General features: G+C 38.6%; 2 protein-coding genes across 2 annotated transcripts; one reads left to right on the top strand and one right to left on the bottom strand.

The window, feature by feature from the left end:
- Positions 1-6,499: 6,499 nt before the first annotated feature.
- On the bottom strand, positions 6,500-7,759 carry LOC126716163 (uncharacterized). Its single transcript, XM_050417193.1, has one exon. It carries the CDS (start codon positions 7,757-7,759, stop codon positions 6,500-6,502), a length of 1,260 nt encoding a protein of 419 aa, XP_050273150.1.
- Positions 7,760-13,158: 5,399 nt separating this feature from the next.
- LOC126708785 (uncharacterized) lies at positions 13,159-14,891 on the top strand. The gene is made up of 2 exons (XM_050408723.1): positions 13,159-13,403; positions 14,269-14,891. Exons 1-2 carry the CDS (start codon positions 13,200-13,202, stop codon positions 14,557-14,559), a joined length of 495 nt encoding a protein of 164 aa, XP_050264680.1. The 5' UTR covers positions 13,159-13,199; the 3' UTR covers positions 14,560-14,891.
- Positions 14,892-15,647: the final 756 nt, after the last annotated feature.

Below are 15,647 nucleotides of genomic sequence, written 5' to 3'. Positions count from 1 at the left end.
GAGGGTGTGGAAAAAGCTTTAAGGATGGATGGAAAAATTGTTATCTCAAGCAGGGAGGGAAGTACTCATTAAGTCAGTCATCCAAGCCATCCCAACTTATACAATGAGTTGCTTTAAACTTCCAAAAGGTTTGATTAAAGAAATTGAAGTTCTCATTCACAAATTTTGGTGGGGCTATAGTGGAGACGCTAGAAAAGTGCATTGGGTGAGTTGGGAAAGATTATGTGAAGCAAAGGAAGTGGGAGGTATAGGGTTCAAAGATATTGAAAATTTTAATAATGCTCTCTTGGCAAAACAAGTGTGGAGAAAGATGAATAATCCAGATTCTGTGTTTTTGAGTTTTCATACGCGTTTCTTTCCCAATTGCTCTATTCTTGACGTGGATGAAAAGGCCTCGGGGTCCTATGCATGGAAGAGTATCCTAAGTGCGAGAGATGTCATTAGGAAAGGCATGGTCTGGCGAATTGGGGATGGTCAGTCGGTGTAGATTAAGGAGGATAAATGGATTCCAACAAGGCCTGGTAGTGTCCCTGCCTCACCGCTGTCTGCTGCGCTACGTAATCCTATGGTTGGTGGTTTAATTAATCATGATCTGGGCATATGGAAATCTGATTTGGTGCATCAACATTTCCTTCCCCATGAAGCACGGATGATTATAGGCATTCCTCTTAGCCCTAGATTTCCATCTGACCGTATGGCTTGGTCCCTCACGCCCTCTAGTAAATTCTCCACTAACAGTGCTTACAAATTATTGGCTGCCACGGCTTCAACTAGCCAAGCAGGGAGCTCCAGTTCTGAATAGCTACATCTCTTTTGGAGAAGAATTTGGTGGTTACGTGTCCCTAATAAAATAATAAACTTTATTTGGAGAGCTTGTAACAATGCTCTGCCAACCAAGTGTAATTCAAGGAGACGGTAAATCATTAGCTCGGATACCTGTGAGCTGTGCCACAGTGCTGCCGAGGATGCCCTCCATGCGCTCTGGCTTTGCAAAGGGGTAAAGGAAGTGCGGAAAGATTTCCACTGGGCTCAATCCGCGGCATCTGCCCCTCCCCTGAATTTTTGCGAACTAATGAATTGGTTTTTGCAGGTACAAGATGACTATCGTAAGGAAATTTTTGCAATTTCTACTTGGCTAATATGGAATAGGCGTAATGCCTCTCATTTTGGTCGTCCTTCTCAACCTCTAGAGTCGGTCAGCATCAGAGTTGGTGCCTTGCTGCAGGAATTCATAACGGTCCAAGAAGATGATCTCAGCTTGCCCCAATTAGCTGTGATGCACCAGTGGCGCCCTTTGAAACATGGAACCTATAAAGTGAATTTCGATGCAACGGTCTTCAAGTCTTTGAATTCAGCTGGAATAGGAGTCATTATTCGTGATTGGGGCGGCCAAGCCATTGGAGCATTATCCATGTCAATGTTGTTGGCTAACTCAGTCTCGGAAATGGAAGCCTTAGCGTGCCGTCGGGCGGTTCAATTCGCTGTAGATCTTGGTCTTCACAGAGTTATCTTCGAAGGAGATTCGGCGATTGTTATCAATGCGGTTTCTCAGGAAAATGCAGCATTGTCTTCGTATGGTTTTATTGTGGAGGATATTCTTAGTCTTGTTTCTTCTTTTTTGTCCTTTGAGTTTGTTCATGTACCTCATAGTGGTAATATTGTTGCTGATGCCTTGGCTAAAAAAGCCAAGGAGTTGGTTGGTTATCAGGTATGGTCTGCTGTTATGCCTGCTGACAATCTGACATTGCCCCTCTGGTGGGTTTTGATGTTCATTAACTATTTGTTTTTAATATATGCCCAGACTGAGGGTCTGGTTTCTCAAAAAAAAAAAAAATCTTTTCCCGAATACGAAACATGAGGCAACATGGAATTAACCTACAACCTATGATGCACCAACGCAGCAAAATGGCCACCAAACCCGTGTCCACGCAAACACAAACACAAACACAAGTTGAAAGACTTAAATTAACCGCTCACCCATTCCCTCCAATACACTGTTGTGTATATCTTCTTCTCTTCTCCCAAAAAAAAAAATTTTTATTATAAAATATTACTAAATAACAATGTTTATATTGGATTATTATAGTATAAAAAACTATATAATATAAATAATTTTGCTAAAGTAAAGGCACCAAAACATTAATTCTAGTGTACGACTAAGTCACATTTTTTTTTTTGGGTAAAAAAAAAAAAAAAAAAACTTCTTATCAACTGCACTTAATCTTTGCCGTTTGATTAATGTGGTAAAGATTTAAAAAATGTTGATGTGCATTTCTATCCATATTTGAATGGATAAATCCTAATATGTATCGGATATATCTAACCACCCTCTTATACATAATCCATTAGAGTTATCTTTTTTTTTTTTTTTTTTTTTTTTGAGAAGCCCCTAACAGTGGGGATTGTTATTGATTAATAAAATGGAGATCAAAATTGTAAACATCGTTCGTGTCTGGAGGAACAGACTCCATCCAAACGTCTAAGGGATTTGTAATAGCTCGTCTAGCAAGTCTATGAGCTACGCCATTACCTTGTCTCTTAACATGCTGAAAGGATACAAAATTAAATAAAGAACAAAGGGAAATAATGTCTTGCAAGATATGCCCAAACGCGGAGTGAGACATATTGCCTTCCTTGATAGAGTTAATAATCACTTCGGAATCACCTTCAACTACCAATCTGTCAAATTCCAGCTCCATAGCAAACCAAAGAGCTCGGCGTGCTGCTAACACTTCCACCATCTCCACCGAAGCGGGTAGCGGAATCTGCTGTGTCATAGCAGCCATAACTAATCCGACATCGTTACGGATTATAATGCCAAGGCCAGCCTTGTTATCTTCTGCAAAGGAAGCTCCATCAAAATTAATTTTGAGAAAACCTGTCGGAGGAGGCCGCCATCTCACAGACCTCGCTGTGCGTGGAAGCTTCATGTGAATAGGACGCAGCTGCTGATATTCTTGTAAGCCGTCACTAGCCAAGGAACTGATCTTAGCCAACGGGAAGGTCTCCTCCTCTGCCCGTAGCTTGTTTCTTCGCATCCAGATGAAAGAAAGCGTCCAAGCAAACAGAGCAAAACGTGATCTGTCCTGCTGGGCAAGCTGAATCACGTCCAGGAAAGTTGAGACGGCGTTAGTTCCAGCCACCAAGTCAGCGAAGGATACCTGCCAAACCGTTGAGAGATGTGGGCACTTCCATAGGGCATGTAGTGTATCTTCAGGTTCCAACTTACACAGTGGACAAGTGGTCTCTATTAACAACTTACGGCGGGCCAGATTGACTCTTGTAGGCAAGGAGTCATTCCCAGCACGCCACAGTAACAGTCGAAGACGGTTTGGAACCTCCAACTTCCAGATTCCACTCCATATACTCTTCATTGGACCCATGTTAGACGAAGTAGCAGTAGCACCATTTCCACACTCCATCTCCATGATCAGCTTGTATCCTGACTTGACGGAATAGACCCCATCATGGTTCCTCGGCCAGAAAATTTTATCACATCTATTAGAGAAACTCAAGGGAATAGCTTTAATAGTTGAAGCTTCCATGGGCAGAAAAATCCTATCAACCTCTGCCTCTTTCCAACTAGACATTTCATGATCAATCAAAGTGGACACCAAAGCTTCTGAGTTGGAGTCCGAATAGGGAGACATGACTCTGCCACTATCACTACCTGGTAGCCATCTATCATGAAATATCCTTACTGCAGCACCGTCACCAATCCTCCATCTCATACCTCGCAAAATGACATCCCGGCCTTTAAGTATACTTCGCCAAGCATAGGAACCATTTTTTTCCTTAGCTTCAAAAATTGATCCAGTAGGAAAAAATTTTGCTTTAAAGAACCTATAAAATAGGGAGTCTTGGTTTAAAGCCAATCTCCAAATTTGCTTGGCCAACATAGCCTCATTAAACTTCTCCAACTCGCGAAAGCCCATGCCACCTTCGCTCTTAGGCTTACAAAGTTTAGACCATTTCACCCAGTGAATCTTCCTTCTATTACCTCTTTGTCCCCACCAAAACCTCCGCGTCATGGATTCAAGCTCATTACATAATGATGTTGGAAGCTTAAAACAACTCATAGAATATGCGGGAATGGCTTGTACCACCGCCTTCAAAAGAATTTCCTTACCAGCTTGAGATAGGAGCTTCTCCTTCCATCCCCTAATTTTAGACCACACACGCTCCTTAATATAGAGAAGGCTAGCTCTTTTGCTTCGACCCACAAAGGAAGGGAGACCCAAATACTTCTCATATTGCTTGATTTCAGGCACACCTATCATAGAAATAATTGTGTCTTGCATCTCTTGGGGAACGGCCTTACTGAAGAATAGAGTTGTTTTATCTCTATTAAGTTGTTGACCGGAAGCTTTCTCATATGCCATAAGGATGTTTAAAACATGTTGGCACTCTTGGCTAGTGGCCCTGCAAAACAATAGACTGTCGTCTGCAAAAAATAAGTGGGTAAGTCTTGGGCCATTCCTGCAAATGGAGATACCCCTTATTTGCCCTGCTGTTACAGCTTGATTGATCAGGCCATGGAGTCCTTCGGTGCAAAGGAGAAAAAGATAAGGTGAAAGAGGGTCACCTTGTCTTATCCCTCTGCTAGGATAAATGGTACCTGTAGGCTCACCATTGATTAAAATCGAGTAAGAGACAGTTGTAATGCACATCATCATCAAAGCAACCCACTTCTCATGAAATCCCATCTTCTGTAATAACCCTTCCATAAAACCCCATTCCACTCGGTCATAAGCCTTGCTCATGTCGAGTTTCAAGGCCATAAACCCTGTTTTGCCGGATTGGTGATGTTTCATATAATGGAGAGTTTCAAAGGCCATCAAAATATTATCTGTAATAACCTTTCCTGCTTGGAAAGCACTTTGGTTTTCAGAAACAAGATAAGGTAACACTTTTTTCAAGCGATTAGCTAGAACCTTAGACATCAGTTTGTAAATGACATTGCACAAACTAATCGGTCTAAATTCCGAAATAAATTCCGGGCATTTAACTTTAGGGATGAGGGTAACATACGTATGATTAAGATCATGTGGGATATAACAATTATTAAGACAGTCAAGCACAGCAAAAGAAACATCATCACCCACCACAGACCAAAAGGATTGGAAAAAGAGTGGAGGCATACTGTCCGGGCCCGGTGCCTTCAATGGTTCCATATGCTTTAGGGCAACTTCAACCTCCTCCCTAGTGAAGTCTTTAATGAGCTCCTGATTCATAGCTGCTGACACCTTGGGTTCTATTGTCTCCAAAACTACATGCATATCAGAAGGTTGCGATGAAGTAAATAAAGATTCATAGAACCTGACTACTATCTCCTCGACTTGGCTTTCTGATGTGCACCACTCATTGTGATTATTCTTGAGTCCATAGATTCTGTTCCGCTTGTACCTGTGAGAAGCACGGCAGTGGAAATACCGAGTGTTTCGGTCCCCAGATTTTAAGAACAAGGATCTTTCCCGCTGCTGCCACATCAAACTCTCTTTATCAAGTAACTCATTGACCTCCATTTGAATTGTTCTTACTGCATTAGTATCACTCCCCCTAGCTGCTTCACTTTCGGCCCTAATCAACTCCTTTGTTTTTTCCTCCAATTGACGTCTAATGCTCCCAAAAGACTGTTTGCTCCATTCCGTCAACCGAGTCCCACACTCCTTAATTTTTTGCTCTACCAACGGCATGGACCTTACTACCGAACCAGCTTCCCAAACCTCCTTAACTGTTTCACCACATCCACTCTCTTTCAACCACATTTGTTCAAAGCGAAACGGTTTATTCCGGCGTGCCAAAATACCTTCCGGTTTAATAATGATAGGGTTATGGTCGGATGAGTGGGCTCTAATGTGTTGCACTCTAGTTGCTGGATTATTCAGCAGCCAAGAATCACTTGCAAAAGCCCGGTCAAGTCTCTCTAATACTACACCACCAGCTCGTCTTCCTCTCCATGTGAACTTATGACCAACAAATCCCAGGTCTACAAGCCCGCACTCATCAACCACATCACGGAAAGGATTCATCTCCGATTCTCTCCTTGGTGCTCCACCAATTTTTTCATGGCTTCTAAGTATCTCATTAAAATCTCCGGCGCAAATCCACGGTAAGTTAAACTTTTGGTTCAGACTTCTCAACAATTCCCATGTTTCACCTTTTCTCCCAACTTCAAGAAAACCATATATGCCGGTGAATCTCCATGCATCAGCCTTCCCTTTATTAATGATGGCGTCGATATGATTAAGTGACGCCGAATCAACCTCCATGTCCACTGAGTTCTTCCAAAAAAGAGCTAAACCGCCTGCTCTCGTCACCCGCCTTACCACCCACACTTCATCAAATTGTAAATCATTACACAGTCGTTTCAGCCTCGCTTCATCCGCCCAAGTCTCGGCCAAAAACAGGACGGAAGGATCTTGCGCCCGCACGAACTTTGCAAGCTCCCGAACAGTGCGTTGGTTCCCAAGCCCCCGCACGTTCCAGCACATGAGACTCATAGTTCTCGGCGGGGCTGAATAACAGCCTCCACCGTTGAATGATCACCACCATAGCTCTGTGTATCTTCTGAAGTTTTACGCTTCTGTATCGGGTTTGTCTCTGCTGGAGTTGTGTTGAAGCGCTTTCCCAGTTTTACTACAAGCTCAGACTCCTCTTGGAACGTAACAGGCCTAGCAACTCTTTTCCATTTTGTGGGCTTGCTAGAAGCAATGTTGGGCTTATTAAGAACTTTAGTTGGGTCCACATTCGGCCCATCAGGGACAGGATCTACTGTCTCATTAGTGACTATAGTAACGTCTTCCTCTGTTAGCTCAACACTCTGCATACCCATATCAATGCCCTTAAATTTCTCCCTATAATTCTCTTGACCGTTGTCCACCGTTGCAGGAATAGCGCCAAACACGGGATTACAATCTTCTGTAATTGGTAAATCATTAACTGCTGCCTTTCCGTTACCTCCTGGATTCACGCTATCCTTCTCCGGCGATACCGGAGTTGATGGCCGTGAGATTGGTGGATGCCTCGGGGCTGTTGTTCCACTGCTTCTGTAAGTTACCGATTTTTCTGGTACCTTTTTCCTCCCCTCAAAGTATCCTGGAACATGAACCACATGCCTGCTCGAAGGGAAAACTGGTTTCGCCCGTATACTGGAGTCATATTTCTTGTTGCTCTGGTCCAAGCTTCCTTCACTTTGGAGCCAAATCTCGCAATTTTTATCGTCGTGATCTAGGCAGCCACACCAATAACACAGGTTCGGAAGTCTTTCGTACCTGAATGAAACCCATGTTTTCGTACCATTTTCAAGGGTCACCACTCTTCCTCGACACAGCGGCTGGGTAACATTCACTATCACTCTGACCCTAATGAAGCCTTCCCCCCCCCCCGTCTCTTTAGACCCGGCAGACTGCACCACCTTACCCACCGTCGAGCATATTTCTTCTGCTGTCTCTCTATCCATATAAGCCAACGGTATGTTATGGACTTGCACCCACAATGCAGCTTTGTTCAGATTATAATCGTCAAGGACCTTATCCTTATTGAAGCGTTGGAACACAATAAGGTGTTTATCAAAACTCCACGGCTCATTTTGCAGCACCCTCTCTGCATCTGATTCATTATCAAAAACGAAAAGGAATTTATGGTCACCCAGATTCCGTATCTGGAAGCCATTGCGTGTTTTCCAAATGGGGGTGAACGTTCTTGCTACCGCATCTATACTCAATGCTCTACTAGTTACAGGGGCGGCTTGATGCATTTGGGGGCCTAAAGCGGAAATTGATCATCTTATTTAGATGCAAAATTACTACTAATTAACATGAACTACATAGAATTTTTTTTTTTTTTTTTGAATTTTTAAGACAAAAAAAATTTGACAAAATTTTTCATACTTGTTGATATGGTAGATTGATAGTGGTAAGTAAAACAACGGTGTTAGTGGTAGATTTAGATGAAAACTAGTAAAAGTTTGCTAATTAAACTCTTATTATTATTCTTTTTTTTTTTAGAAGTGCAACATTCACAATATTTTTTACAACAAATTCTAGATTTTAAACTGCTTTTTGTTTTTTATTTGAAAATATCACTATAATTATTTTTTTGCCATCAACAATAGGCTGTAATAACTTGCTACTTAGCATTAGTTGTAAAAGTGTTGTGAAAAATATTGTGGACGACGTTGCATTTTTCTCTATTTTTTTATTTGTTTTTCATCTAATAAAAAAAATTATTTTATTTATTGATTATAAATAATCCTTTTGGTTAAAATTTAGGGGCCTTTTTTTTACTTGGGGCCTTAAGCGGTTGCATTTTTTGCTCCACCATAGAGCCGGCCCTGACTAGTTAAGAATCTAGCCACCAGCGAGAATTCTTGTATAGGGCACCTCTTCTTCAATTTCATATCATCACCCTCTCTATCCAGGAGAGAAAGGTTATTCCATCCATGAGTGATCTCGTCCATGACTGAGGGACGGCGAGAGACCTCACCTATTTTCTCACTCTGTTTCCCTTACCCCAAAAAAAGGAACCCAACAAGCCCTACCAATACACTTGGTATTGCAGGGAACAAACAAATGCCTTCTGTCGAAGGTACTTCAATTCTACAGTCGCACAGTAAGCAGGAAGCAACGCCCTAGCTTGCTAGACGAGAGAGAAACCACTACCTAAGGAAAATTACCTAGATTAGAGTTATCTTTATATGAGAGGGTGATTATTTATATCGGATATACTATATATATCATCTAATTTGAATGCTTATAGAAGCGTATATAAGGAAATAAGCTTAAAGGTTTTTTACTACCTTATTAGGTATTCCACTTATTTGCGGTAAAGTCTTTTATAGTACAACTTATTTAAACCTCAATCATTATATAGGGTTTTTTTTTTTTTTTTTTTAGTGATTGGATGGTTACGGTAATGAGTGACGAAAGACAGATTCGAACTTTAGTTGTGCTAATAAAGGAGACCAAGCTATGTTACTGAGTTACAAGGTTGTTGACTATTATATAGGACCTAAACAAGTTGCTTCTAGAGTTTGATTTGTTTGGATAAGTATGTAATTTTAGAAAAAGTGTTGAATATATTATCAATTTTTTTTTTTTTTGAGAAAGTTATCAATTTTATTATAAACACTTACAAAGTGACATGATGATAAATTTAATTGAGGTCGCACCAATAATATAATATATAATCACTTCTTTTTTTCTTTTTCTTTTTTGCTTTATGTCTAAAAGTTAACATATTAGTTTATAAAGTTTATGTAATGAAAATTGTAGCATCCCTAATAATACTCCAAATTTTAAGTCATGCGAAACAGATACTAATTGAGATGGTATGAATTCATAAATGCTAATTATTATGTCACAACTCACAAGTTAAAAGATTGGTTTAGGTTAACGCTAGGCTTGGTTTTTTGAATTATTGAGAATTTAGATCCTAGTGTTCAATAGGTCATAGGAAATGATAAAGATTCTTTAGAGCTATTAGGATAATTCTACAATGGAGCTCCTCAAATATTATCCATTCATTTTGAAGTGAATAAGATTAATTTTGTCATATTATCAACATTTAAGCAAACATTGACTATCATTGTTTCTATATTTATTTTATTTAAATTTTGGATGATATGGCAAAATACAACTTGCTAGCTTCATATGGATAGTGAGATTTTAGAAACTATATGGTCAGTTACCTTACAAAGTCTAGATAATCTTTATCCCAATTATAGTAAGTGAAATCTAACACAAATTTTTAACTTTGTTCCAATTCTAATTAGTGCAAGATGTATTCCTAAATTCTAGTTGAGATTTTAGGACTGCATTAATTGAGGGAATTGAGGTATATTGAGATTTTCAAACCCCTACAAATACAATATAAGTCAACCGATCATCTATACTTTTTGGTAACTCTAAAAAATTTTCAATTCTCAACTTAAATTTATACCAAATTAACGCAATATTTTCTTTATGAAATTATTAACACAATATTAATAAACTACATGCAAGCAACCAAGCTCATCTTAATAAACTTCATAATCTCCTCCTTTATCATTTAGGAAAAAAATTATACATAAACAAAACTCGAGAGGTACAATTTTGAATTATTGTTCGGCACATAACAACTTTTACAATTGTTGATGTGACGGATTTTGATTTGAATAATATCACTTTCACATAAAATCAACCATTAATATCATTTGAGAAAATGTTTTCCCAATGTGGGTCCCACTTAATAAAAAAGTTAGATAAATGAAAGAAAAAGACATGAAAGTAGCCCCACAGTTTATTTTAATATATTTTTTCTCTCTATAAAACTAGCCCCACAGCTTAGAAAGTTGAAAAAAATGACATAAAATTGCAAGAAGACAAAAAATTGCCAAAAAAATTGTTGTAAAGGGGCACCGCAAAGTGCCCATTAACGCAACCTCATATCATTTTTAGTAAGTTGTCTATTAACACAACCAATATCATTCTTAGTAGCACAAAACACAACATGTCACTTTAAACATCATGAAATTTTTTGCATTCCTAAAGTTATTGGTGCATTTTTTGTCATGGAGATGAATTAAAAGGGGAAACCAAACGAGAAAAAGAAAAAGATGAGGGGGGGAGGTGATGTTAGGTATGCCAAAAAAAAAAGGGGGTTGTGTAGTATGAAGTATCACATCCAAGGGTGTATGTGGAAAAATCAAGATGTATGGCTATACATAGTAGTCTAGTAGAGAAAGCATATAGTGAGTTGTGAATTTTTTTTTTTTTTTTTTTTTTTTTTTTGGATGGAAATTGTGAGTTATGAATTGTCTTTCAAATTGACTATACCTTCCATTTTTGTTTTGATTTTATAATTTCTTCCCTTCAATTCTGTCACGGCGCGCGCAGCCTGGCCTAGGTCGCGCACGGCACGCTCGGCCTGGCTTGGGTCGTGCACGGCGCGTGCGACTTGGCCTGGGTCGCGCACGGCTCTCTCTGCCTGGCCTAGGTCGCGCCTCTCTCTCTCGGCCTGGCCTGGGACAACATGTCACTTTAAACATCATGAAATTTTTTGCATTCCTAAAGTTATTGGTGCATTTTTAGTCATGGAGATGAATTAAAAGGGGAAACCAAACGAGAAAAAGAAAAAGATGAGGGGGGGAGGTGATGTTAGGTATGCCTAAAAAAAAGGGGGTTGTGTAGTATGAAGTATCACATCCAAGGGTGTATGTGGAAAAATCAAGATGTATGGCTATACATAGTAGTCTAGTAGAGAAAGCATATGGTGAGTTGTGAAATTTTTTTTTTTTTTTTTTTTTATGGAAATTGTGAGTTATGAATTGTCTTTCAAATTGACTATACCTTCCATTTTTGTTTTGATTTTATAATTTCTTCCCTTCAATTCTGTCACGACGCGCGCAGCCTAGGTCGCGCACGGCGCGCCCGGCCTGGCCTAGGTCGTGCACGGCGCACGCGACCTGGCCTGGGTCTCGCACCTCTCTCTCTCGGCCTGGCCTGGGTCGCGCCTCTCTCTCTGTTTCTGGTTTTTTTTTTTTTTTTCTCTGGGTTCTTCTGGGTCTGAGTTCTTCTGGGTTGTTCTTTGAAATTTATAAGGTTTATAAATCGAGTCTTAGAGACTCGATTTTCATGTGTTCACGTGGAAAAATATGCCACATCGGAAATTATTAGACCATGAAAATCGAGTCTTTTAAACTCGAGATGTTAGTAAATAATATAGTTTGATAACTAGAACTACTAACTAGATAGTTAGGATTTTATGCCATTTTGGCCCTAGGCATGCTAAATGCCATATCTAAAGTAATTTTACAATTTTCACACAAAAAGCAAGCTGTATATGGGCTTCTAAAATTCAACTATTGCAAATTTTTTTTACAATAGTGCTTTTAAACTTAAATAATAATATTTAATTCTCTCTCTCTCCTACTTTTTATTAAACAAGTTAGAATTGGTTCTCTCTCTCTCTCTCTCTCTCTCTCTCTCTCTCTCTCTCTCTCTCTCGCGTTATTTCTCTGCTCTCTTCCTTCTCTCTTCATACCCAAAACCCATAGCCACCACACCACAGCGAGCCACTTGCAAATCGGCCTGGCTGACAACGGCGACGTGGCATGCTTTCTCTCTCTCTGGTTGACGGCAGTGACATGGATCGTTGCAGTTGTGGGTTTGGGTTCGGCGTGGTGGTTGTTCAAGTGGGTCGTTTTCTGGTTCTAATGCGTGAAATCTCAAGTTTTGATGGTTTTTCTTGGATTTCGTTTTCTGGGTTTGCTTCAAAACTTGATGGCTTTGTTAGATTTGGTTGTTTTGTGAAGATTTGATCCTTGAACCAACAATAATCAAAGAGCTCCATGAGTTCCTCTACGTTCATCAATGGTTGTGGGCCTGCTGAAATTAGGGGTGGCAAAATTTGACACGACCCGCTAACTCGACACAATTAACCCGTTGATAAACAGATCATGGGTTGAGGCTAAACGGGTTCGGGTCGACACGGCTGACCCGTTTACTAAACGGGTCGTGTTCGTGTTGAACATGTGAACCCATTTGACCCGATTAGCTTATAAGGGTAATTTTAGGAAATTACCCTTATAAACCTAGGTATATAAGGTTACCTATTCTCTTATTCTCCTCCCTCACTACCAGATCTCAATCACGCCTATCTCACTCTGTCTCTTTGTTTTTATCATCAGCCTTAACTTTCTGACTTTTCTTCTTCTCCTCAATACTCCAACCGCTCCTCTTTCTTATCTACAGATTCTACATTATTTAAAATCAAAACTCTAGCCATCCCCATGTCTCTCAACCCTCTACTCTATCTTCCCTTCAAATCCCTAGCCGCCTCCACTACCATCTCCTCCTCAAAACCGTAGCTGCCTCTCTGCTCTCTCTTTGTAAAAAGATGAAGGCTCTCTCTAAATAAAACTCTGTGTTTTATTGAAGAAGACTGAGCAATACAACTTTCTAGAATGAATAAAAAACAATCGCCTAGCTATTTATATACAAGAGCTATCTAATAAAACTAAAGAAAAAACTAATTTCCACTTTTGAAGGGAAAAGTGGTTACAAGCTTATACTACAACTACCTCGATTACAAGAATTTATATCACAACCTTATCTCCCCAAGCCACGTGGCAGCAATTCCTTATAACTGTGTATAAATAAGTTATGGTAAGGTATGGCTTCTATTGTCTCCATTAAGTAACTCATGTCCATTATCTCATGCTCTACCCTTGGGATCGTGGTCTTGCCTTTCACTGCACTGGTATCAATTCTGGACTTATCTTCCACAGCACTAGCATTAGTCCTAGCATCACCAGCAATGAGATTGATCTCATCAAGTTTAACACTCTTCTCCTTCACGGGTTCACAGCTTCACCAGTTCACCTCTTTTTTCAGCTTTCAACAGACGAATCCACTAGCAAGGTATATGAACAATGTCTATTTCTCACACTCATTTACAATTTTACACACAACTTTTGCAAAAAAAATTGTTACTTTTCCAAGTTGAAATTCATGAATTATTTTAGCTCAAAAAAATTGAGTGAACTGTTCTATCATTGCCAAAAGCTTAAGCCTTAAATATCAGATCTGTCATTGCTAGATCAACTTGCTTAGAAAGAGAACTGAAATGGGAGGGGAGATTTGCTTGGTTCTATTTTTTGTTACAGAGACAGAGAAGTGAGATTCTCATAAAGGAAAAACAAAAAAGAGACAGAGAAGCGGGGAAGGAGATGAACTGAAAAGACTACAAGAACTGTGGTGTGTTTGTGTTATCTGTTTGGCGGAAGAGATTAAAGCATGAGATATTTTATATTTTTTAAACAAAAAAATTCCACAGCCACACACCTGTTTCTCATCACATGACTTTCTCTTGTTTAATTAGATGAATGTCTACCACATTTCAAACTTTAACGAATCTTTGTTTTGTTTTTATGAAATAAACTTTTTTGTGATAAACTATCATGTTGATTGTTCAGTACTAATATTACATCTATTTTTTTTAATGTTGATTTTAAAATAATTGGGTCTTGCTCTATGTCTATGATTACTTTTCTAGTTTTTCTGTTTTTGTCCTTTTAAGATAAAATAATTGAAGATCCTTTTTTTTTTTTTTTTTGTGTGTTAATCACTATACTGTTAACTATTTAGTACTAATAATAGACTTGTTTCTTTTTTGTTGATTTAAAATTATTTGTCATGATTTATGATTTCTTTTCAAGTTTATTTATTTCTGTCATCTTAGAATTACTAATATTCTGCTTAATAATTTCTCTTCAAATTTTTCTAGATGGATAAAGATGAGATGCAGCATATTGACACTAAAAATGAAGGTGAAGACATTGACTTAAAAGATAAACTTGATGAACGGGCTAAACTTCCTCCGCCAAAGAAGTCTAAGTCTAAGACTAAGACAAATAATAAAAACAACAAAAGGAGGAGGACTTCAAGTGTTTGCCATTTCTTTCAGATGCTTCCTACAAAAGATGGAGAAAAGCCTATTTGCAAATGCAAAAAGTGTGGAAAGGAATATATTGCTGTTGGAGTATATGGTATTGGAAATTTGAAGCGCGCCATTTGAACGTATGTTGAATAAGAATGAGCACAAAGAAGACACCTCTTCAATGGAACCCTCAATCTCTTCTAATACAATCTCTTAATTTGGATGTCTTTTAGTTGGACTTAAATTTTGCCATCATGCATATTTTCTTATGCCATGTAATCCTTTTGGTTTTCTGATCTTAAACTATGATTTCTTTTAGTTTTTGATATGGCACTTGGATGCCATGTAAAAAATTGTTTTTTTTTTTTTTTTAAATATATTTTATTATGGAACTTTGACATATTATTGAATTTGATAGAATGGATTGGAACCTTTTGGACTAGTAATTTGATTTTGAAGGAAGAAAAGAATTATTTGCTTTTATTATTATTACAAGATTTATGATTGTCAGTTGTAACGGAATGTTTATTACTTGATTTATGGTAATAATATAATTTTAGATATATGAGATTTTTTTCTTTTTGTTTTTTGTTTTTTTTTTTTTTTTTTTTTTTTTGAGAAAGAGATATATGGGAATTGATAATAGGTTATTCAGGTTAGACATGACCTTTTAATCAAACAGGTTAATAAATAGGTCATTTGTGTCGACCCTAATATGACCTGCTAATTAAACAGGTTAAACATGTCGTGTCAAGTTACCCGTTTAATAAACAGGTCGTGTTAGGGTTAAGGAATCCTAACTAGTTTACTAAATGGGTCGGGCTTGTGTTGACCCATATAATATAATACTCATAACTCAACATAACACAAACCCGACACATGAACATAAATTACCACCCCTACCCATTAAATAAATAGGTCATTTGTGTCGACCCTAATATGACATGCTAACTAAACGGGTTAAACGTGCCGTGTCGGGTTACCCGTTTAATAAACAAGACGTGTTGAGGTTGAGGAATCCTCACTCGTTTACTAAATGGGTCGGGTTCGTGTTGACCCATATAATATAATATAATACTCATAACTCAACCAGACACAAACTCGACATGTAAACACGAATTGCCACCCTCAGCTGAAATATGTTTGGATTTTCTAATTGTGTAATGTGTATGATGAGAGGCTGAAGCATTTGCGTGGTGGTGTGGTGGAGGTGATGTGGTGATTGA

The sequence above is a fragment of the Quercus robur genome, chromosome 2 (genome assembly GCF_932294415.1).
Source record: "Quercus robur chromosome 2, dhQueRobu3.1, whole genome shotgun sequence".
Classification (NCBI taxonomy): Eukaryota; Viridiplantae; Streptophyta; class Magnoliopsida; order Fagales; family Fagaceae; genus Quercus; species Quercus robur.
Note: the sequence above shows the minus strand (reverse complement) of the source record. Positions and strands in the feature narration are given on the sequence as shown.